The following is a 23,235-nucleotide window of genomic DNA, read 5'->3' as shown; positions in this document are numbered from 1 at the left end:
GTCAGAGAAAAATGACTCAATGAAATATTGCACAGAAAGCCACTAATTCACTTACTGATTTAGTATAATAGAAACACAATAAAGTGGTATTTTTTTTCGCCCAGGCTCATTTGCCAACTTTAAGGATGGCAGCAAAACAAATATGTGTTAAATGCATTTTGTCCCTGAATTTTCATTTTAATTAAAATGTAATCATGAATATGTCTTTGGTTGTTTTTTACGCTGGTCTCTAAAGACAGAAAGTCATGTTTTGAGTGGTTTTATTTATTTGTGAGGAGAAAACACTGCTTTGCGGTTATGACCAATTTAGACTGAACTTTGACAGCAGGAAGCTTTACCATGTTGCATAAAACAAAATATTAATTCCATGATTTCAGAGCACATTTATATTTCTATATAAAACTTTTTCCATTTTGCAATACTGACAATTTCTCTATTTTGTAAATTAAGAGGTCAGTCTCACTATATGTGCTTAGCCTTCTGACTTGGCTTTAATAAACATTATCTCCTAGTAGTCCTGGTTTTGGCAATGCAGTCAGTTTTCCACACATGGAGGACTTATAATTTAATATTTCCCTATCCACAACACTATAAGCATTTAAAATTGGGAATAAAATTGCAATTCTGTTCATTGAACATGGTATGGCATACATTATATAGTGCACAAATGTTCATGCAGAACAAGTTGTTTTTTTTTTTTAAAGGTTTTTCACTTATTCAATACCAGGTATCCCCTTATAGCTGTAAATTCATAACAAGTACTCCTTTATTTTAGGTACAGCAAATGCCCCATCTGAATATATGTTTATGTACATTTAACAGTCAGAAGTAGCTTTTGAATCCATACAAAGTACAAAGATTGCAAAAGGTGTCTACTCAGCTTAAGGTTATTTTGTGAGGAGTTCAGAGATGTATGTGGAGAAAGTGTAGGTGAGGGTTTTGGTTTTGAAGGTGAGGGTGAGTATCTTGTATTGGATTCTGGAGCCAGTGTAGAGTGATGCAGCAGATGTGGAATGGCAAGAAAGATTAGTCTCGTGACTTCAGCATTTAGGAAGGATTTGAGCAGGGTTAGAGGAATGATGGGAAGGCCAGATAAGAGGAGTGATGGGAAGGCCAGATAAGAGGAGCATGCAGTAATAAAGACAGGAGATAATGGGAGAATGGATAAGGGTTTTCTTAGTTAATGGCCAGAGTGAGAAAAGGGCACATTGTGCCAATGTCTGGAATGAGCAGGTGGCAAGACAGTGCAAGGGACTGGATGCATGGTCTGAAGCAGAGGCCAGAGACAAGAAAAGACAATGGGCACAGGTGAGAATGGTGATGGTTAGGGACATTGGCAGAAGGGATGATGATATTTTGGACATCTTGAACTTTAAGTAGCATTGGGACATTAAAGTGGAGATAGCAGATGGACACGCTGAATAAGAGTTCAGAGGAAGAGAGGGATAAATTTGGTGTCATCTGTATAAAAGGTGGTAGTGGAGGCCGTAGGAACGTATTTGTTCATCAAGAGAAACTCTGGGAGCATTTAGTAAAATATTGGGTGTACCAGGAGAGAGCAGTACCACGAAGGTTAAGGTGATGACTGCAACTTGAAGGTGGAGTGGAGAGTAGAGACTAGTGGTATGGACATTAAAAAGGAGGAGAGGAATAAAATAAATAAATTTGGCAAGAGGAATTGAGAGTGAATTAGGTCATAAATGGATGCAACATTGCAGACAGATCTGGTATTCCAGGATGCACAGGGAAATGGGATGGCGGAAAGTGGAGCAATGTCAATGAAGTTGCAAGGGTTGTAGGTGCATGATGGGTGGGAAATTTGGGGATTAAACGAGCATGAGAAAGTAGTGGGGATTGCGTGGGGTGTAGGGTTAGTGGAGATGTCGCCAGAAGCCAGGAAGAGGCGATGGATGAGAAAAAGGACCAAGAAAGGTGATATGTAGGTGTAATGAATGTTCCAGCTTGAAAAAGTGATGAAGGAAAGAGTTGAGCGGAGATGTTGGAGAGAAATTAAATAGAGGTAAGTAGGAGGGTGTATTAATGTGTCCATGAGGGGTGGTGAGAGAGAAGCTTGAAGAGACAGTAAAAGGGTAGTGGAAGGGGCAGCTGTAAATGTGAGAATGCTGATCATAAGCACGGCCTGATTAAGGGTTCACGACGCCCTAGGCTGACTGGCTTGTTGCGCCTCCTCGTCTTCCATGGCTAATACGTAGTAGATAAAAATGACTTGAGAATGGCTCATTGTCTCCAGCCTTTACCATGGAAATATGTAAAGATTAAAACCTTACTATGCTTTTCTTTCAGGTTTTCTTTTTAATTTGGTGAAAAACTATTATACTACTATAAAAACTAATAAACTTTTACATTTTAAAAATAATTTCCGTTTATACCAGTTTTGTGCCACCAAAATTTCTTCTATTGTAGCTGTGTTTGCAGGTAGATTGTTCAACTCCTCTATAACTAACTATACTATATAAACCTTAACACTCTTGTAACAAACACAATGAAAGTACTTTTGATACCACCATTTTATTGGATATGTAATCAATGTTAACGGTTTCCCTCTGGTTCAATTCTTAAATAAAATTAGTGTAAAAAATCTGCACTCTTAAAGAACTCTTCAAAAAATATTAGTGCTCACTCTAAACAATCTACACTTAAATTAAAAATGCACAATTAATATTAGTTGCAAACCAGTAATACTTCTCCCCTACCATGCCTCAAACTTAAATGGTAAGATACACTGATAATAACCAACTCGATCGACAATTTTATTACCCTACTTTGCACATGTCCCTCAAAAATTGTTAGAATAAAAACAAATAAATGTGGAACCAAAGATTACTTCAATAAGCTATTTTCATAGGTGATCATTTGAATGGAATTGCCATATAAACCAACTAGATTTGCTATATATTATAGCAAATAAGATTTACACCAAGAAAAATAAAAAACATATTTCGATTTGGAAAAATGAAAAAAATAATATTATTATTAGATATAGATATAAATCTGCTTAGATGAAACGCGTCGAGGTGGCTGTGGATCTAGGATCCTATTGACGATGTCCGCTAATACAGGAGTTTACTGATTGCTGGTTCTATGCTTGAATATATTTTATATATCTGGTACGTGTATAATCTGTTTTTAATAAAAATCCTTGATTTGGATAACGCACTATGGAAGCGCCCCCATTTGTTTGATATTCCAGGAATTGATTGACCCGTGGAGATCGGGTTAGAGAAGGGGAAGACGCGCAGACGAGTGACTGCTAGTGCCGATACTATCCGTGGGAATATTGCTTATGAAGGACTATTGTACCCGGACTTTTTAAATATTTTATACCTTGTCTAAGGTGATCTAACAGAATTGTGTTTGAGCGCACTGTATTTGTTGTATTGCTATATATATATATATATATATATATATATATATATATATATATATATATATATATATACACACACACACATATACACACACACATATATATATATATTTATTATTAATATATAATTTTGCTTGCTGAACATTTGATGGGACAGACCACCACATCAGATGGTTTAATTGAGGACATTCTATGATTCTAAGCATTGTTTGTTGAAATAGAACAACATAAGGAACACTTAAATGATTTAGATTAAATCTGTATCTAAGAACACTGAAAACAGCATCTCCTCTTATCTTTTTCCACAATAAAGAATAAAAAATGATTAGCACCTGATTCAGTGAGTCTGTGCCCACCATAGTCTCAGTTTCCTGTTCTTAGCTGACAGTAGTTTCCGAGATACCGAAACCACTCTGTCTAGAAACAATCGATCCACAGTTAAAGTCACTTTGATTACAGTACTCCCACATTCTGGCGTTTGGTCTGAACAAACACTTGACCATCTCTGCATGTTTTTTGCATTGAGTTACTGTAACATTATTAGGTAAATCTGTTCGATAATGAGAATAAAGTGGCCAGCGAGTGTATAAAGCCATAAAAAAATAACATGTACATCTGGAGTACAAAAGACCAGTACCACTATCCATTTAAAAGTGGATTGTAATGAAAAGCTTGACAACTTAAGAGACAGAATGAGTGCAAAAAGCAAGGTAGAGCACAAAATCTAGAAAAAAAGAGGCAAAAAATAGAAAAAGAGTACAAACGATGAAAACACAAACACTTTGTTAGCATGGCTGAATGTGAAGGACAAAGTGTATCTTTGCATTCCATAAGCTTCATCACAGGCAGTGAAACGGTTAAACAGAGTTTGGTCTCACCAACCCACAAGGGGGATAACCTGAGGGTGCAGACAACTTGCGATTGTCACGGGCACTAGGAGTCTTTGCCCAGGATATCACCAGATGATGTTCTTACCAGAGTAATATAGCTGGTACTATGGTCCTCTGGTAGCAGGGTGACAACGGAACAGGAGAATCAGCAGATGGTGAGAGAATGCTCAAGGAAAGTCTATGACTAGCAGCAACTGGTAATGACTTAGATGGATGTACACGAGGAACCAGATGGACAAGGAAACGTGAGGAGAGTCAGTGGTCTGCGTACAGCAAGTTGTACCACTGCTATATATATGTGAGGAGGGGCACGAGGAGATGAATGTAATGCAGAGGATACACGGGGCACACGGAACTTGATCCCACGATGATATCCACAATACAATGATAACTGACAAGCGCTGCTTGAAGTATACAAAGTCACTATAGCGATCCAGGTAATAGGAAACAAAGTCAATAGTAACAATAGTAGATAGAAGACTCCGGAGATGAACACAACACAGTCCAGACGGATATGCAATACAATAGCAAAGTCAATGGAAAGTATGCATACCGCGGTTCAGGAGAGCAGGCTGTCAAGGAGACGTGCAGGAATACCTGAACGGCTAACCGCCGGCAGGAGGAGAGACCACTGGAGGATGGAAGCGGTAATCAGGTTGGTGCAGCGCAAGGAAGGTAACCGGTAATCAACGGAGCAATACTCAGGAAGCAGTAGTCACTAAAACTGGCAACATGATGAACACGGAAGAGTTGAGGCTGTCTGGAATCCGGCAGAGTAGCGGAGGGAAGGTACGCTGAACACAGGAGAGTAGAGACGGTCTGGAATCCGGCAGCAGTAGCAGATAGGAATCAGTGGAGAGTTGACACGATGAACACAGGAGAGTTGAGACGGTCTGGAACCCGGCAGTAGTAACGGAGGCAGCGGAGAGCAGACACGTTGAACACAGGAGAGTTGAGACGGTCTGGAACCCGGCAGTAGTAACGGAGGCAGCGGAGAGCAGACACGTTGAACACAGGAGAGTTGAGGGGGACTGGAATCCGGCAGCAGTAGCAGATAGGAATCAGCTGAGTGCAGACACGATGAACACAGGAGAGTTGAAGTGGTCTGGAAACCACAATCGTAGTAGACAGGAATCAGCTGGAGCTGAATACACGAGGAAACACAGGAACACCTTCAGAGGCTCATGGGGAATGAGACTCCAAGATCAGGCAACCAGGTAATGATCACAGGTGGTTTAAATAGGGAGGGTTGCCTGATCATCCAATCAATTAAAAGCAACAGGTACTGAAGGTTTCATAAGGGCTGCACATGCGCAGACCCTCAGGATGGCGGACGGCCACGGTTCCTGAACACAGGAGAAATGGCACTCACAGTCCGGTGAGTGACAGCGATATTGTAATGACCTATGTAACTCCTAGACCAGGGGTCAGGAACTCCCGGCACATGTGCCAGACATGGCACATGGTGCTGTGTCGTCTGGCACGCAGAAACTGCTTTAAAAACAAAACAGAAGATCGGCGAAATTCAACAGTAATTCCTCTCGAGACCCATTGCAGATCTTCTGTCTACAAGAGATGGGTCATATACACTGGCTAATGTGGCATAATATGATTTGGTGCACTCATGTATGGCATAATATTAATTGTGCTTATCTGTGGCATAGCATGGACTGGGGGCATTACTGTGTGACATAGCATGGGCTGGGGGCATTACTGTGTGGCATTGCATGGACTGGGGGCATTACTATGTGGCATAGCATGGACTGGGGGCATTACTATGTGGCATAGCATAGTCTGGGGGCGCTAATGTGTGGCATAATATTAATTGGGGGGCATTACTGTTGCATAATACGAACCTGGGGCACTACTGTTGCATAATATGAACCTGGTGCACTACTGTTGCATAATACGAACCTGGGGCACTACTGTTGCATAATACGAACCTGGGGCACTACTGTTGCATAATATGAATTGACAGTACTACTATGTGGCATAATCTGCATGTTTATTATTGGTCCCATTACTATTAATATTATCTTGATATTAGTACCATCAAATAAGAAATATAATATAAACTAGATTATACTTAAACTATTTTGGAGCAATAGAACAAGTTTGTACATAACTTTCAGCTAGCATGAATATAATGTAATTCTCCAGCCATACAGGGTCTGCTAAAATGTATTACAAATAGTAATTGCACACCGTGAATAAATCCTACCTTCACATTGTGGCGGCAGCAAAACACAAGCCGCGAGAAAAAGAAAGACAGCTTTTTAAATACCTGCTTCTGATAGCCAGCATGTCTCAACTAGCCTGAGATACCTTGTCACTCATAACATAAAAGAGGAGGCACCACGGACATATGTATTATACTGGCAATCCTTATTTATTGATTAGGGACATAAAATTAATTTATAAAATTAACTTATGGGGGATCATTTTTATATTTCATTATACTAAAGGGGCAATATTATTGTTTTATTATATTATGGGGGCAATATAAAAATATAATTATGATTATATTAAGGGGAAATAATAATCGATTGCTAAAGTGGGCAATAATTAACTATGATATGGACAATACTTATTATTGCATGATGGAGGCACCATTTATATTGCATATGTGTGGAACTACAGGCGTCAGCAGGCACATGGGCACAAGTGCATGCTGGCACTTGTAGTACCATATAATCAGTGTTTTCCCATCATAAATAATTATTGCACCCATTAGCAATAAATTATTATTTCCCTTTAATACCATTTTATATTCATATTGCTCAATAAATATAAAACAATAATCTTGCCCCATAAGTTAATTATAAATTATTTTTGTGCCCATGATCAATAAATAATGCATGCGCCTTTACTGTATATTGCCTACTTTTATCCACCTCCCCTGTTCCACCCCTTCAAGGTGTAGGCAATAGCAGATGTCATTTGCGTTCAGAAATTAATTGCATGCAATTGCTTCAATGGCACAACGTCAATTTTCTGAGATGAAGAAGGTGGTAGTCAACTGTATTAATTGCAGAAGAAAGGTCAAGAACGATATGAACAGAGAAATGACCCTCAGATTTAGCAGTGAGAAGGTCATTGGTGACTTTGGGGGGGGGGCGATTTCCGTGGAGTAGAGAAAACGAAAGAAGATTGAAGTGCATCAAGAAAGGAAGTGAGAGGAGAGGAAGTATGTGAGACTGCTGCAAACAACGCGCTCAAGAGACTTGGAAGCAACGGGCAGCAATAAGAGAGAGGCAGGGTCAAGTGAGGGTTTTTAGAGTAGGTGGGAAACAAGGGCATGTTTGAAGGAAGACAGAAAGGTGCTAGGGATAGGCAGATGGCTAAAATGAGTAGGTTGGCAATGTGGGAGCAGGCCGCAGAGAAGAGACTGTGTAGCGGGACAGAGGGACAGAGGGGATTGGGTCAAGGGGACCAGGATAAAAAAGGGTGCAGACTTTATCCTCAAAGACCAGGGGGATGGAGGGGAGGAGATGTGACATATGGACTCAATTTTAGAGGTGAAGTTGGTGGCAGAGAATGGGGAGCGGAGGGGATGAAGAGGTGACTGGGGTTGGGTGACTGTGAGGAATTAAGTCAAAATAGGGCATTTCAGAAAGTGATAGGTCAGAACTATAAGGAGAGAATTATTTTTTAAATAAAAGTAACTGTCTGATTGGCTGTAATACCAGCATTGTCGTGCACTACTTTTCAGTTAAATGTGCCTCATTGAAATATTACAAATATTCATGGGAGGCTTCACAGATATTCCAAAAAGAAGTTATAGGATGATGATATACAGTTTAACATGGTGATAATTTCAGTTTATAGATCGCTCTACCTGTGTTAACTATAGAACACATTTTTTAAAACGAATGCACAAGTAACTGTGCAAGAACAAGAGGAGTAATCCACATCAACAAAGTTCTTTAAGCCTTGTATGCAACCGTACTCAAAAGTTCCTAAAATACATTTAAAACATGGTTTAACCAACACTGAAAACCCTTCAATACAAGATAAATGTGAGATCATTGTTTCCTATTTGTTCATTTCTCTTGTTGCTCATTTGTACAATAGATTTCTTTATAACTTAACTAGCGATTCTTCTATTAGAACCAAGTACCCCATTTACACTGTTCAAGCTTGATGGCTCCAACCACTGTAATATTTAATGCCAGGAAGTGCAAAATGCAGCTTTAAACGGATGTGCGGAACCGCTCCAAATCCCTCCACAAATAACTAACCATAACAGCGTTTTCAAAAACTTGAGAGTGCAGAAGGGGGGGGGGGGGGCATTTGTAGGTTTAATTTCTTGTGTTACTGGCAAGTTTGAATATCACCTAAACCAGGTCTGTCCAACCTGCGGCCCTCCAGATGTTGTGAAACTACAAGTCCCAGCATGCCCTTCCAGCTATCAACAGGTTGTCTACTGGCAAAGCATGCTGGGGCTTGTAGTTTCACAACACCTGGAGGGCCGCAGGTTGGACAGGCCTGCCCTAAACAGTTACAGGTACTTTGAAAGGTGCTGTGGTGTGTTCTATTTCAATTGCTGCTTAAGATAGGGGGATTCTAGAAATTATAAGTGCAGCTAGATTTTAAAGTTAATCCTAAATGCAAGATAAGCAACTTACTATTGCATTTAAAATTTATATTAAAATCAAGAACACAGTTGTGTAGTATAGGTTATACTTCAGTACATACGTTGCAAATATCCCATATATTTAGTATTTTCTATTGTTATGTGATGTAAGAACAGTTATTGGTGACAAACATATGTGAAAGTTGTCATGCTCCGACAGAACCCGAGATATGCATCATTCTATTTACATTTGCTGTGCAGCTGTCTTATTGGTCATTTCAGACTATGGGTATATTTACTAAACTGCGAGTTTGAAAATGTGGAGATGTTGCCTATAGCAACCAATCAGATTCTAGCTGTCATTTTGTAAAATGTACTAAATGATAACTAGAATGTGACTGGTTGCTATAGGCAGCATCTCCACTTTTTCAAACCCGCAGTTTAGTAAATATACCTCCAAGAGCGTCTCACTGTGTCTCCTTCTGCAGACATCAACAGGACGTATGATATGCAAAGGAAACACATTTCCCCGCAAAATCCCACATACCTTCCTACCAAGCTTGTGAAACTTCTATTAAACGTTCACAAATCTATGTACATCTTTTTTATAAGGCAACATATATTTTGGATTCATTAGCCCTTCATAAAGGAAGTAGTAGAAATCTACTATTCTCTACATTTAAAAAGGACAAACATTCTGCATAAACGGAATGCTGCAACACAGTCATTCGTCAGCTTGTTCCTGAAACATTTATCCAGAGCTCAGTGGTATAGTCAATGTTATTCCGTCAGGAATGGATGGGCAAACACCTTACTTAGCTGATGAGGTACACACACAAGGAGGCGGCAATACTTACTAGTACCAGTCAGACCTCTCTCTATTTTGCATTTTTAAATTACTTGAGAAGGAATGTGAGAATATGAAATATAACCCCAATAGCAATTGTGTGACCTTAGGATGAATGCTCTGTGCGCTCATGAACTGCAACACACGTTCAGCAGCCTTATTTAATTAACCTAGCACTAAACAGAGGAGAACGAGATACTACAATTATACCAAATTCTAACTCTGTCCTTCCCCTTCAGGAAATACACAGAACAGCAACTGAATAATGCAAATTAACAGTTTGGATTTTCATTTAAAATGCTGCTACCAACACAACCACCTTGAGCCGTAGTGAATGACTGATCATCTTACTGAAGTAATATCAGCTTCTAGCATTAGGATATTTAGGCTAACAAGCTCTGTAATGCAGTATGTCTAGGCATCTGTCTTGTAGCTGTACAATATTATGTCATTGTAGAAATGCTAACTAAAACCTGGACAAAAACAAAATGTTATACGTAAACAAAATCAGGATATGGTGGATTTTATGTACGGTCATAGAAAATAACAATAAATATGTTATGTTCGTATGCTATATGCATATGGGTTAAATAGAAATTACCTTTTTTAATCCAGCAAAACCTTCAGATTCCAGAAAGAAGAATGCAAATGGCATCAACATGAAAAGACACAGATTGGAGAAAAGGGAAACGAGGTTCCAAAGCCCTGAAATTTCAAACAAAATTGTTACTTAGAAACAGAAATGGTGCAAAATTATTATGGGCATAGCTTACATGCATCATCTGGTATGACGTACTTTTCAAACTGTTAAAAAACAATACAAAGTGGATACAGAAAGTAAGTGTGATGACTATAAACAGCTTAATATGGATAGAGACCAATCAACACATTAATGTGAAAGTAACCATGAGGATGGAGAGAAAACCTCTCTCTTTGCAAACCCACCCACTTCAGACATAATAGTACTAGAAAAAGTACTGTAGCAATCAGTAATCATTGTGCTGTAAGAAGGGAACTCAACACACTGGTTTTAAATAAAAAGAATGTTTAAGGGAAATATATAATCCATAGCAGGTATAATACAAATATTTTATATTTTAGGTTGAAGTCTGCAGGTCATTCATGATTTAAAGTCAGAGATAGATTACTCAGGTGAATCATTTGAAGTGTACAGCACTAAAAGTCACTTTGTAAAATGTGTGTCTGCAGTATGGGGTGTGAACGTCCTGATAAATTACACTTTGACGCAGAAACCAGAGTGAGATTTGTAGGCAGCTTAACAGTGAGAAATAAAGTTTAAGCAGCAAACGGAATATGAAAATCTATATTATCAGGGTCCTGCTTTATTTATGAAATTTATGTTACAATAAGACATATCTATTTTAATGGAAATAAAAATATATTTCACTGTTCTTTACATTTGTCACTAACAAATTCTATATGCAGTGACCCTGTACCCAGGTACCAGTGAGAGCTGGGAATTAGTAGAAAGTTCCAATCTAATATTCCACTGGTGAAGATTTCCTTACAAACTCAACGACAGACCAAAGGCTGCATTGTAAAAACAAATAATAAAACAATGTATACTTTATGCATTTTCTTTAGTGTTTCCCAACTCAATCTTTCTGTACTAGGGTGATGGGAGCCTCCCCAAAACTATGTGCTAGTGATCCTGGTTCCATAACCAAACTCGCTCTATCGTTTCCAGCTTTTGCCCATTCCAGTCCGCAGATAATGACACTGCTCCCGTCACACCCTAGAGGGCCTGCTGAAGAATGGGTTAGAAATAACCAACCATATATATGTATGGCTTCTCACTTGTGTCCGGAAAAATAAAATCTATAACCATCAACAGAACAATGTTATTACATCCCGTAAACACACATTTACTTTCCAAACAACCATAATAAAATGCTATGTGTTTCCAAGTTAAGCAATTGAAAACAGATTCCGAATGATAAAAACTGATTGTATTATGAGGGAATGCAGCTCTCCCATTTCTTTCAATGCAGCTTTCAGAATGTGCATTACATGCAGAATACTATTGAAATGAATGGCCTGTGAAAGGAATAGGAAAACTCTTTACATATAACTAAATATGTACAGGCAGCATAGCTCTCATAAGAGGGGGCCTCCGTCCCGCGCAGTGTCAGAAGAGGCCTCCGTCCCGCGCAGTGTCAGAAGAGGCCTCCGTCCCGCACAGTGTCAGAAGAGGCCTCTGCTCTCTAGTGCAGAGTGGGGGTCTGAGAGTGGGGACAACCCTTGCCCACCTCATGACCCTGTAGAGGCCACACCTTTTACACCACCTGTATTTCCATGAATCTATAAGCATATATCCAAGTCACATATTAAAAGCCTAATTTTTCCAGGTAATATAGGTTTGTTACTATCTCTGGACTTCTCATTATATACAGACTTAATGGAACGGAAACATTGATTTTAATTTTAGGATCATGAAAGTTTACATTCAAAACTATTTCCATACTTTTCTTGAGAGAAGAAACGCTATGAGCAGTGCACAAAAAAAACGGATGTAAAACGTTTAAATCTTGGAGACTTCTACATAAAAGTATATTTTTTTACTGGTCTAATTTTTCACTTCTTAGTTTAAAAAATGAACTCTTAATTATTTGTCATTTTTGCTTCAAACTTTTCAGCAAAATAACAAATCCACACGTCTATGATGGAGATTTGGTATCTGAACATCTCAACATTAGAACAATTTGAATCTTAAAAAGGAGGACAGATTTGTGTACTAATTCCCCATAGTGGCTCACAAGGATTTATAAATGCATTCTTACGTTTTTAGAAATGAACTACAGCTTATAAATTTATAATGAGTGGATTATATTTTTCTCAGTACAAAAAAAAAAAAAAAAAAAAAAAAAGTAGTGATGGGGATTTGGTTGGACTAGAATTGCAAATAGTCATGTGAACCACAAAATAAAGCAAAAAATATTAACAATCAAATAAATAGTATTGTGGTGGTGGTAAGAAATATATATATATATATATATATATATATATATATATATATATATATATATATATATATATATATATATATACACATATACATATATATATATACACACATACATATACACACACACACAGCGCAAGTTGATTTTTATGTTGCTACCAAACTATGTAATTCATGCTCCTCCACCGCCACCTAGTGGACATTGTTAAAATAACAATATGTGTTGAACTATAAAAAGAAACCATAAATGTATATTTGGCTACTGGGAACTCTCATTATTAAATTTCTTGAGCAGGTGGTTCCCAATATGAAGGAAATAACTGGTAATACTACATTACCTCTATCAGACAATTAATCTTTTAAACTGAACAAAATGAAGTGCATTAAGGGCAACCTGCATCGGAAATATGCATCTTGCTTGTAAATGCAAACACCACCGAAACCAGTCAACATAATCTAATCTTTCAGTATCAGTTCAAAAAAAAAAAAAAAAAAAAAAAAATATTATTATAAAGTTCATTGTCCAGTAAATAATGTGACATTGCCAAATTATTTCCTCCAATATATTTGATGCACTTTACCTAGAGTCTACATGATACATGCTATAAAAAGCCTACCTTACTGTATCCTACAAAAAAAAAAAAAAAAATTACAAAATAAATATTTTTCTCCAACCATCTTAATTTATGTAAAAAAAAATATATACATGTAGTGTATATATTAGCTGGGCAGCTTATTAATTTATTAAAAGCTACTGACCCACATTTAAAAAAAACAACAAAACACCAGTGTGGTCCCACTGATACTCTTCCAGATATAGTGTGTTCCAGAGATCTGGCAATGCTTGACTAAGGTGAGGACTAATTGTGGGAAGGAAGATTGGTTCCCTGGTACACCTGGGAATGACATACATTTCTCCATTATGTATTACAGACACTGAACTGAACTGAACATTGTACCAGCTACTGTCTCATACAATTAGGTGTAGAATATTTGTTTTTACAATAACATTATATATTGGTCACATTATCTCTACTAACTAGATTTCCAAATTTCTGCTTAATCTAGCAATATTGTTTTGATATTTTTTGTGTTTATATTTGGGGTGTTTTGTGTTTATGTTTTGAAACTGTTCAATATAAATTTATTGGATTTAAAAACAAACAAATAAAAAAAAACAGTGACTCAGCATAGTGAGAGCAGTTTATTTACAATTATGTGATGTGAGCGAGTTCTCTGTACAGCACTGCAGAATTAGTGGCGCTATATAAATAGCTGATGACCTGTGGTTTCATTCATATTAAAAGGATGCTACTTTGATTCGTATGGTGATTCAATTAGATTAAATAGTTGCTAACCACCCAAGATAGTTCCATTCAGATGAACAGATTTCTCCCTTGCTTTACTTTAAAAACCCATTCCCAACTGCACAACAGACAAAACATGCAGATTGAGATTCCTTTATTACCAGTTCTAACAAAGAACCAATGTGGAGAGAAAACAAAATAAGGTGCCCAAACGCAACAGTTTATCTCAGGGTGCGATATTAGAGGAAAAAACTCACAATAATTTTATATAGACCTTGTCTCCTGTAGCTGGGACATCAAGAAAAATTTGACTCTCCTCTTGCGATCCTTTTCCATCGACCTTTCATTTAATTTCCTTATAAATCAAATATTTTGCCAAGGCATGGTCCATATGGCTTTTCTTATCACTCCGTTACAGGAGAGCTGAACTTGATCCTTGGAGTACTGAGGCCAGCCTCTTTGAATCCATCTTCAAATGGTCATTTGGATTGTGTCTTATCCCTTTGCCATCATCTCCCCTGGTGAACTGGCAGCACTTTCTTGCAAGGCACGGTTTCTTATTTTTCTTCTCACCAAGACAAGGTGGTACATTCCCTGAATCTCTCCCCAAGGTGATTGCCCCTCTTGGTTAAACCCTCCAGAAGTGGCATTACAATCCTTTCATAAGGTGCATGGCCTACAAAACGTCATCTCAGCCACAGTCTGATTTCAGTGGTCTGTTGCTCATTTGTCATCCCCTCAAGACCTTCTACGAGTAGGGTATCTTCTGATCACTCTTCTTGTACTTAACCTGTTGGCTCTTTGGACTACTATGGAACATCCCAACGTGCCTGTGTCCCCTCAAATGCAACAAGAGAAAAACAGAACTTTTGTATTAATGGTTTAATCCTTTTCTCTTTGTCGTTTCATGGGGACCACAGAGCTTTCCCACCCATTTTACCTGGGTTATGGTTCGGTGGTTGGCCTGTTGTCTATTTCTTGCTGGCTGTAACTGCGGGCTTCTTCTAAATCTTCTCTGGAGCCGACTAAACAGATAGTATTGTGGGAATATTGGCTGCAGGAGGAATAGTTAATTTCTTACTTTGTGTCCAACATCCAACAAGCTGGGACTATACCCAAACACCCCTGTGCCCCACAATTAACTGAAACAGAAAAGCATTTAAAACAGTAAAAACAGGAATCCAGTTTCTATACATAAAATTAATGTATAAAAAGGATTGCTAAATTGTATATTCATGTAAGGATATCTCGTATGTTTTATTCATGTGCATAGAGTTTTCATGTAAATATTATTTTCTCTGTATATATTGATCCTGTGTTGTTTATATGGGAAACTAAAGGTACCGGACCTCTTCAGTTTGCTATCCCCCTTTTGGCCGTTCCCTGTTAGTGCAGGAATTTTATAGAATCCGACACAAGTAACTGCCCCATAACAATGCTACGCTAGGTATGTTGTGTGTAGTGTACGCAGAGTATAACTTTACAAATGATAAGTAAAGTCATGACAAAATATATGATGACATTTTCAAAATTATTCCATGAAATAGTCGCCTAGTTCTGCGTTTGGCTGGAAAATTCTGCATGTTGTTTCGCCAATGGTATTTGGTCTTATTTGTTCCCTGGGGAATTCTGAAATTTTTTCTCCCCCACAGAGACAAAATATTTCCAGAGCACTTTGTAATTAATAAAAAAATACATAAATAAATGACGAGTCGTGTGCCAACCCCCCAAGCTCCGAGGCTGGGATAATTAACAGGTTTGGGACCCCTGGAGTGATAATTTTGCCACCTGTATGGTCCCAGTATAATGGACGCAGGACCCCAAGGCTGTGTCCATTACACCAAAACAGTAAAAATAAACAATTTCTAATAAACTACTTCTCAAAACCCTTATTCACCAGTTCACTAAACAAAAAGCTAAAATCCACGACCTATTCTCACACTACGAGATGCCCACTGGTAAACAATCAGGGCTGGGATTCCCAGAACTCTACATTACCGCCATGTTCGAAATTTTCAGAACTCTTCCACATTCAGCTGCAAAATTTTGCACATTTTCCTAACGAAACGTAGCTTTAAGTGCAGAATTCTGATGAGCATTTTTTTGTTCCTTCCAAAAATCGTTATTCATTTGTATTCTGCCCAGAATTTCCCCTCCTCAGCTCCAAGTGGTTGCCATTGGCTGGCAGCAAAGTGGAGTCCCAGTTACAGTCACTTTGTGTTTGACGTTCATGTTTATGTCTTTGATGCTCTGGGCAGGAAACTCTGGGAAGGCAACACCGACACTTCGGGAGCCCCAATCTTGTTATTTACCCCACGCCCACAGCCCAGAGACTTTGGGAAGTGTTCCAAGGCTGCCTGTTCGTTTCTTTACAATCACTATATATGCAAAGAGGTGAAGCAAATGAGAGACTTGATGATGCCATTATCGAAACATCATACCTCTAATACTGAAACTTGATTTACACAAGAGTTCTCAGATCTACATACAACAGATAAACCAATCATAAAGACAAGCATTTAGAATATTACAAAACAATCCACAATAGCTGCACAAAACGAAAAAAAACAATTACAAAGTTGCAAAATCTCATAGGAATAGGAGATAATAAACAAAGCAATTATGGTAATAGTCAAATATTGTGTAACTCAGATAGAGCTCCTAAACCAGTGATGGAAACAGGAGGCCCTAGGGCACCATTTGGCACTTCGAACCTTCACCTGCAGCCCCCAGCTCTTTCCTGCTTTTGTTGTCAGATTTGTTATGGCTTGTAACATTTATTTAAACACTTCTGAAGAGTTATTACAGATAGGAGTCTCTTTATTTGAATAAATATATTGCTTTAACTTATTACTGAGATTCGGGGATTTGAAGATTAGACATGTGGCCCCTGAGGTGCATCAAGCTGCCTACCACTGTCCTAAATCCCAAAGACACATAAGTACCAACATACAAAATATATACTACGTTAAAAATTAAGAATGAAAGAAAGTATTTACATGAGGTTGAAAAGGACAGTTCCCTCTACATGAGGGGGCTGAAGCACATTCAGAAAGTGAATGTATTAAGTAAAATAAATACAACCCTGTTCAAGAAAAATATATTCTTACAAAATTGGGGAAGAGGAACACCACAAGGCAGAAATGACAAAAAGTGTCTGGTCATGAAGCTACAAGGTACCCTTGGTCATTAGAGAGTTTCAATTGGATCCACACATCAAGATTTTCTCTGTACCAAAACAATGCTAAAAGGACCAATTACATTTTTATCAATCTCACAAAGCAGCCTAAATTATACACATTATGCCGAGAAGCTGCAAAATGTGATTGCTGACTGACTGAATAAGTCAATATGCAGCCAGAAAGTGGGATAGCTAGTGCTCTATCTAACAAGCATAACTTTATCTCAGGATCTACCATCTAGGTGATGCTGGTCAACAGACGAGAATATTAAAGAAAAGGTGTTCTGAATTCTAATATAAATATAAGTAACAGTGCAGTACAGTCAGACAGTTCAGGGATGGTGCCCAAAGTGTCCCTTTAAAAATTACAGTACCTGGACAGAGTGCTAAACTAGATGGAAATATAAAAACCAACATCTACAATCTTAAAAAAAAAACTAATGTAATTATAATGACAGGATTTAAAAATACAAGATGGCTTGTATAATAAAAAATATTTTTTAGTTACATACATACACCTTTATTAGAAACTGCAGAATCCCAAAATAAAAGATTTTTAGGCAGAACAACATAGATACAAACTATGTAAATTAGATTACAAACCGGATCACATGAAGGCATAGTGGTTAGCACTTCTGCCTTACGGCAGTGGGGTCATGAGTTCAATTCCCGACCATGTCCTTATGTGTGAGGAGTTTGTATCTTCTCCCCGTGCTTGCGTGGGTTTCCTCCGGGTGCTCCTGTTTCCTCCCACACTCCAAAAACATACTGGTAGGTTAATTGTCTGCTAACAAATTGACCCGTGTGTGTGTGTGTGTGTGTGTGTGTGTTAGGGAATTTAGACTGTAAGCCCCAATGGGGCATGGACTGATGTAAATGAGTTCTCTGTACAGCGCTGCGGAATTAGTGGCGCTATATAAATAAATGGTGATGATGATGATGATGATGATGATGAAGCTGTTGAAATCTTTTAGTTCCAACTCATATGGAGCAGTAGACAAGTAGTAGCAAGAAATCACAGCAGGAGTAAGTGGCCAGCTCAACTCCCAATTAGGAACAATCCCATATCAACGACTGTATATGCCATTTATAGTTACATAAAGTTAATTTTTTTCAAATTTACACCTACATTTATTCTAGCACTTTATCCAGGTCAGTCAGGTGTGGAATCAGAAGAACAATTAAACCATAAATCCATTAGCAATCAACAATTACTGTACACATCCGGATTTGATGTTGTGTGAAGTCTGTTTGTCACATAATCCAATCCCAAAAACCTTTTCGGTCCACAATTTCTTCTGTGCATTAAACGAACCACTTTGTTGGGACATAACATACAGAAGTGCTGGTGCATTCACGGCCTTTTGGACTCTGGTACTAAAATATATTTTCTATCATATTTCTAACATGGTAGGAGAGAAGTTCTGCAAATATAGGATATTAAATTTTCCTTCAACAAGGCATCTAACCACCAATATGTTCCAATTAACAGCATTAAATTAAATATAATTAATTCCCTACTAACCATGGATCAGAGAGCCGTTCAGCCACTGGATATAGTAGCTTTTAGGGAATGACAAGAGAATCTCATTGCTGATTATGGAGAAAGGAAGCAGTAACACAGCAGCAGCGGAAACTGCAAGTGTGAATGTACACAAGAACAGCCTGAAAGTGAAACACAAATACTGGTTAATGGAAAAGTTAGAAAAATATGAACGCATTAAAAACATGACTATTGCAGTTTCACTATAAAGTAGCTAAAACGCAAGCTTGCAAATAAAACAAGTTGAATGTATGAACTTTGTTTCACATAGAGGAGTTGTAGGGTCTGTTTAGCAATGTCACATCCTGTCACTCTGTGCTGCTGGGGACCCCGCTTCTACTAATGTGTAACTCTCAGTCTGTGGCGTCCTGTTTGTCTCCATTGCCCCTCCTCACACCATGATAGTGTGCCTATAGTGTGCCTCTCACGTGTAGCCCTGGTCACCGTCTCCCAACAGCACAATCCCTTCCTGAAGTACTCAGGTGCAGCTACAAACATTACAATTGGCTGCAGGTTTTTGCTTCTTTAAACACGTTTTTCTATTAATGTCCACTTCAAAACTGGAATCTACCATCTGAAGTATATGGATAGAAAACACTCAATACCACAATCCCAAAACCAGCATTTAATTTTTCCCAGGCTTAACTTGCTTTCAGATTTTTTTGTTTTGTTTTGAGAGGTTTTTTAAACACACAAACAACTAAGTTTATTTACTTGCCTCCAATTGAAATAAAAAACATAAAAGTATATACAAAAAAACAAAACAAAAACACAATCTTATTTAGTAGTTGGTAGGCATAAGTAAGGACAGAAATTTGTGTTATTACATTTTTATGAAATAGAAGCAGGTTCACAAAAAGGTCAAAACGTAAAATATCAAAATCAATAGTTAATGGGGATATTACTGCAATATTTATGCAGTAACAGATGCCCTCTCCCCAAAAAAACTGGCATTTTTAAAATTTAACAAGGAAGTGTACGAAGTAATATTGCCTAAAACAGAGGGGGGGGGGGGGAGAACAATTACAAGATGACATTATGATGGGGAACTAATACAAAATATTTTGTATTTTATTGAACCGTTTTCTGTAAAACACATCATGGGCTATTTTCTGAGAGTCAGATGGGATTCAACCACTTTAATTGGATGGTTCTCCTGCATTCATGACCAGATCTTCAAATTCTGGTGATGTACCTATTCCATGATGTCACAACAAAGGGGGGGGGGGGGGTGTGACTGGGTCTATCCCAGGATGCCAATGGACAAACATGCTAGGTGTGGGGCTACAATAGCATGGCCCTGGGTACTGCGGCGCGGGGACGGAATCAGACAAAGGCAGGTGGTCAGTGTGAAATTATAGCAGTTTATATTGTATCACATATTAAACGCCACAAACCTATAAATGATAATAAACTCACATGATCATATGACCACAGTGGTCACACACAGAAGTTGCACATACACAAAGAGCCCTTAACAGTCTCCTTGGTACTTTTGACTGCTGTAATTAGTTATTCAGACCCTCTGTCCTGCTGCTTGAAAAGAGAGTGGTCCAATGTAGACGTCACCCTGCTTTTTTTGGCAGTGTAAAAACCCTATAAACTGGTACCGCTTGTGCTTTCTCCAGATTTGGGTCATGCTTGGTCTCATTGTCTAGGCCCAGCAATATCTCAAATCCCAGATAGTCCTGAATCCAAGTAATCTCTGGAATCCTCAGGCTTGGACTTTTATTCCTCCTGTTTTCCAAACGCTGTGTTCCTCTAGATATTGAGACCATATTCTTCAGGATAGTGGTGCCACTGGCTGGCTTAATATGTGGTGGACTGGTGCTAGTAGGAAAACAACCCCACTGTGGTCTCCTGGTGAGGACAACTCCACTAAGTAGAGCAACAATGATACAAACAGAGAACAACTGGCAGATAGTACCAGGGAGGGGGAAAAAATCCTGTCAAACCATAAGTTTAACCCATTGGTACAAACTGAACCTTCTCCCTGCAATATCAGAGGCAGACACCCTAAAACCACCTTTAAATGCCCCCTAAAAAAGTGCTCTTAATGACCCAAGACAGAACAGCTGATCCACACACCAGGAAAGGAGTGCAATGATAGACAAGGAAACAAAGGGACAGACCCAGTGAATTCAGCTCAGGGAATAAAACAGCAACAAGCAAAAGACAAAATGTGTATAAATATCAATAAGCCTCCTGCTATTTGCATAATCTTCATAAATGTCTATTTGGAGTCCAAACATTGATTATTTGATACACTGGTTTAGAATTTATAAAAATACATGAGGTTTTAATGTATCTATTTTCCCTTAAATCAAGATATCCTGATTATTTGTAATATGCAATTTAAGGCTTAGATTTTGTAAAAGGATTTGATATTAGGAATGCACTGATCCCATGGGTTTGACCTAATTACATTTCTCCAATATATTTAAAACTGTATATTCTCATTTAATATGAAGAAAACAAATAAAATGTACATACGAAACACGATTGACTGTAGCATCTTCATCCTCCTGCTCATCTGTAAGATACAATTGTAACATTTCAAGTCCTTGCATGCAAGGAAATAAATGGAAAGCATGTAAAGTCCAAATCTACAGACTGTCAGATAAGTGATATTTCATGAAAACGTCAATTAAATAAAAGTACTGTATTATCATGTGTAAGTTACATTGTAACATGAAGGTCATTTCACACTATATTGTAACACTCGAGTGGCAGAAACCCCCTTGAATTATGAATGTATTGCTAAATCAACAACATACTCTGCTGCCACTTGGATATAAAGGAAGACTAAAGCACTAAAAAAACAAAATGCTGTTACCATTTAAAATACGTGTATACAAAACGTAACAGCTTATCACAACTGAAAGTTACTTGCGATATGCAACTGGTAAGACAAAATAATAGTGTTCGCTACAAAAGTAAATACAATGCCAATCATCTCACATTGCTGTTTGTGTTCAACCAGCAACGTCTTAAAAAGGACAGCATTGCTAGACACTCCGCATAAAAGGAATCAACACTACTCACAAACAAATGTGTCAAAGTTTAAGAAACTTTTCAACTGCGAGATGGTTTTATATTTCCTAGCACTTTAGACTTTAGGCTACTAGTAAAGTTGCTGATGGAACCTAGCAGAGCCTGTGAGTGCTGCTATCAGTGGGCAACGGCTTCATAATAAGGATAATAAAGGTCTAAAACTATAGAATAAATTTTGAAAGCCACTGATAGAATTGATATTTTTCATTTATGTAGCAATTCCTTGTGTCCAACTTCCCACTGCTGCCGATTTCTCAGGCAATTCACCATGAACCTGCAAAATTAGGAGCATGCTTAGCTGTCAGTGAGCTTGTATGATGGGAGTGAGACATCCAAGAGAAGTGCTGTGCACAAGAAAAAGAAACAGTTTGAAAGATGCAACTAAATTAAAAAGACAAACTAAGAGGTCATGTTCACAGGCAGTTTTGGTTGTTTTTTTTAAACTTAAAAAAACACATTCCAAACACAAACATTTGACGTGCATTTGTAACTAGCATTTGGAGCTCACTGTACTCTTCCCCGTTGCAAAAAGAAAAATGGAATGCAAACGTAACACTAATAAAATGCCTGTGGGTACGACGACACTAGAAACAATGGTCTCTGGTATTAGCTATGTATACATGCGTGCCATTAGCATTAACCAATACAAGTGAGTATGAGTCCTAAATAATGAGTCCTAAATAAAAACATCTAACCTGGCCCCATGGGAGAAACGAAAAAAATGTAATTGTGTGTGGAGGAATACAATACATTATCAGCATAGAGACTACTTTCAGAGGTATAAAATCATGTAAGGAAATAAAGCAAAGCAGAGACTGGAAGATCAGCTAGTTCTTGTCAACAAGACAATGGGTGACGTTACTGTCTGGTCTCTTCCACATGTTATTCAGCTTTTTACTGTGGTGATATGGCAATGTCCTAATTAGGTCAAGATTCATAGAAAGGAAAGTGCTGGAAATGATCACAAGGAGTATTTCTTTACAGCATAGTGTAGGATTACAGGATAATGTACTAGAGCTGGTGTAAGAAACCAGCTATGCCAACAAATACAGCCTGCACTCTGAATCCTCTGCAGCAAATGCTGGAGAAGCGGCAATAAGGATACATACCCTGCACTGACCAGAAGGTGAACTCAGCATGAAAAGACCAAAAACTAGTGACTGACAATTTACTAGGAGGTCCACACTATCAGTATACGTAGTACTGGCTTCGAATGCTAGATAGACTATGCCTGGACGTATCATTTTTCAGCGTTTGAAGTCAGTAACTGTAATACCAACAATGTAATGCTTATATTTAGCCATTTATCACTATCCTGAGGTCCAGTCATATGTTATTCACATGTGACTGGACGTCAGGTAACACACGAAGGGAGGCTTTACAACCCGCCTTCTGTACATACATACACAGCATGCATCAAAACATAATATCACCCCAAGCATAGTGAAAATAACAGGATCATGCAA

General features: G+C 38.1%; 1 protein-coding gene across 3 annotated transcripts in view; it reads right to left on the bottom strand.

Annotated features, from left to right (window-relative positions):
* LMBR1 (limb development membrane protein 1) overlaps nucleotides 1–23,235 on the bottom strand; it is a 97,293-nt gene that overhangs the window by 60,215 nt on the left and 13,843 nt on the right. For all 3 annotated transcript variants that reach the window (XM_075212122.1, XM_075212120.1, XM_075212121.1), the window contains exons 3-5: nucleotides 21,209–21,248; nucleotides 18,698–18,837; nucleotides 10,303–10,406 (exon numbers count right to left, since the gene is read on the bottom strand). In XM_075212122.1, the coding sequence (XP_075068223.1) occupies nucleotides 10,303–10,406; nucleotides 18,698–18,837; nucleotides 21,209–21,248 (284 nt within the window). The remainder of the gene's footprint in view (nucleotides 1–10,302; nucleotides 10,407–18,697; nucleotides 18,838–21,208; nucleotides 21,249–23,235) is intronic.

The sequence above is a fragment of the Mixophyes fleayi genome, chromosome 5 (genome assembly GCF_038048845.1).
Source record: "Mixophyes fleayi isolate aMixFle1 chromosome 5, aMixFle1.hap1, whole genome shotgun sequence".
Taxonomy (NCBI): domain Eukaryota; kingdom Metazoa; phylum Chordata; class Amphibia; order Anura; family Limnodynastidae; genus Mixophyes; species Mixophyes fleayi.
The sequence above is the reverse complement of the archived record's forward strand: the minus strand, read 5'-3'. Positions and strand labels throughout refer to the sequence as shown.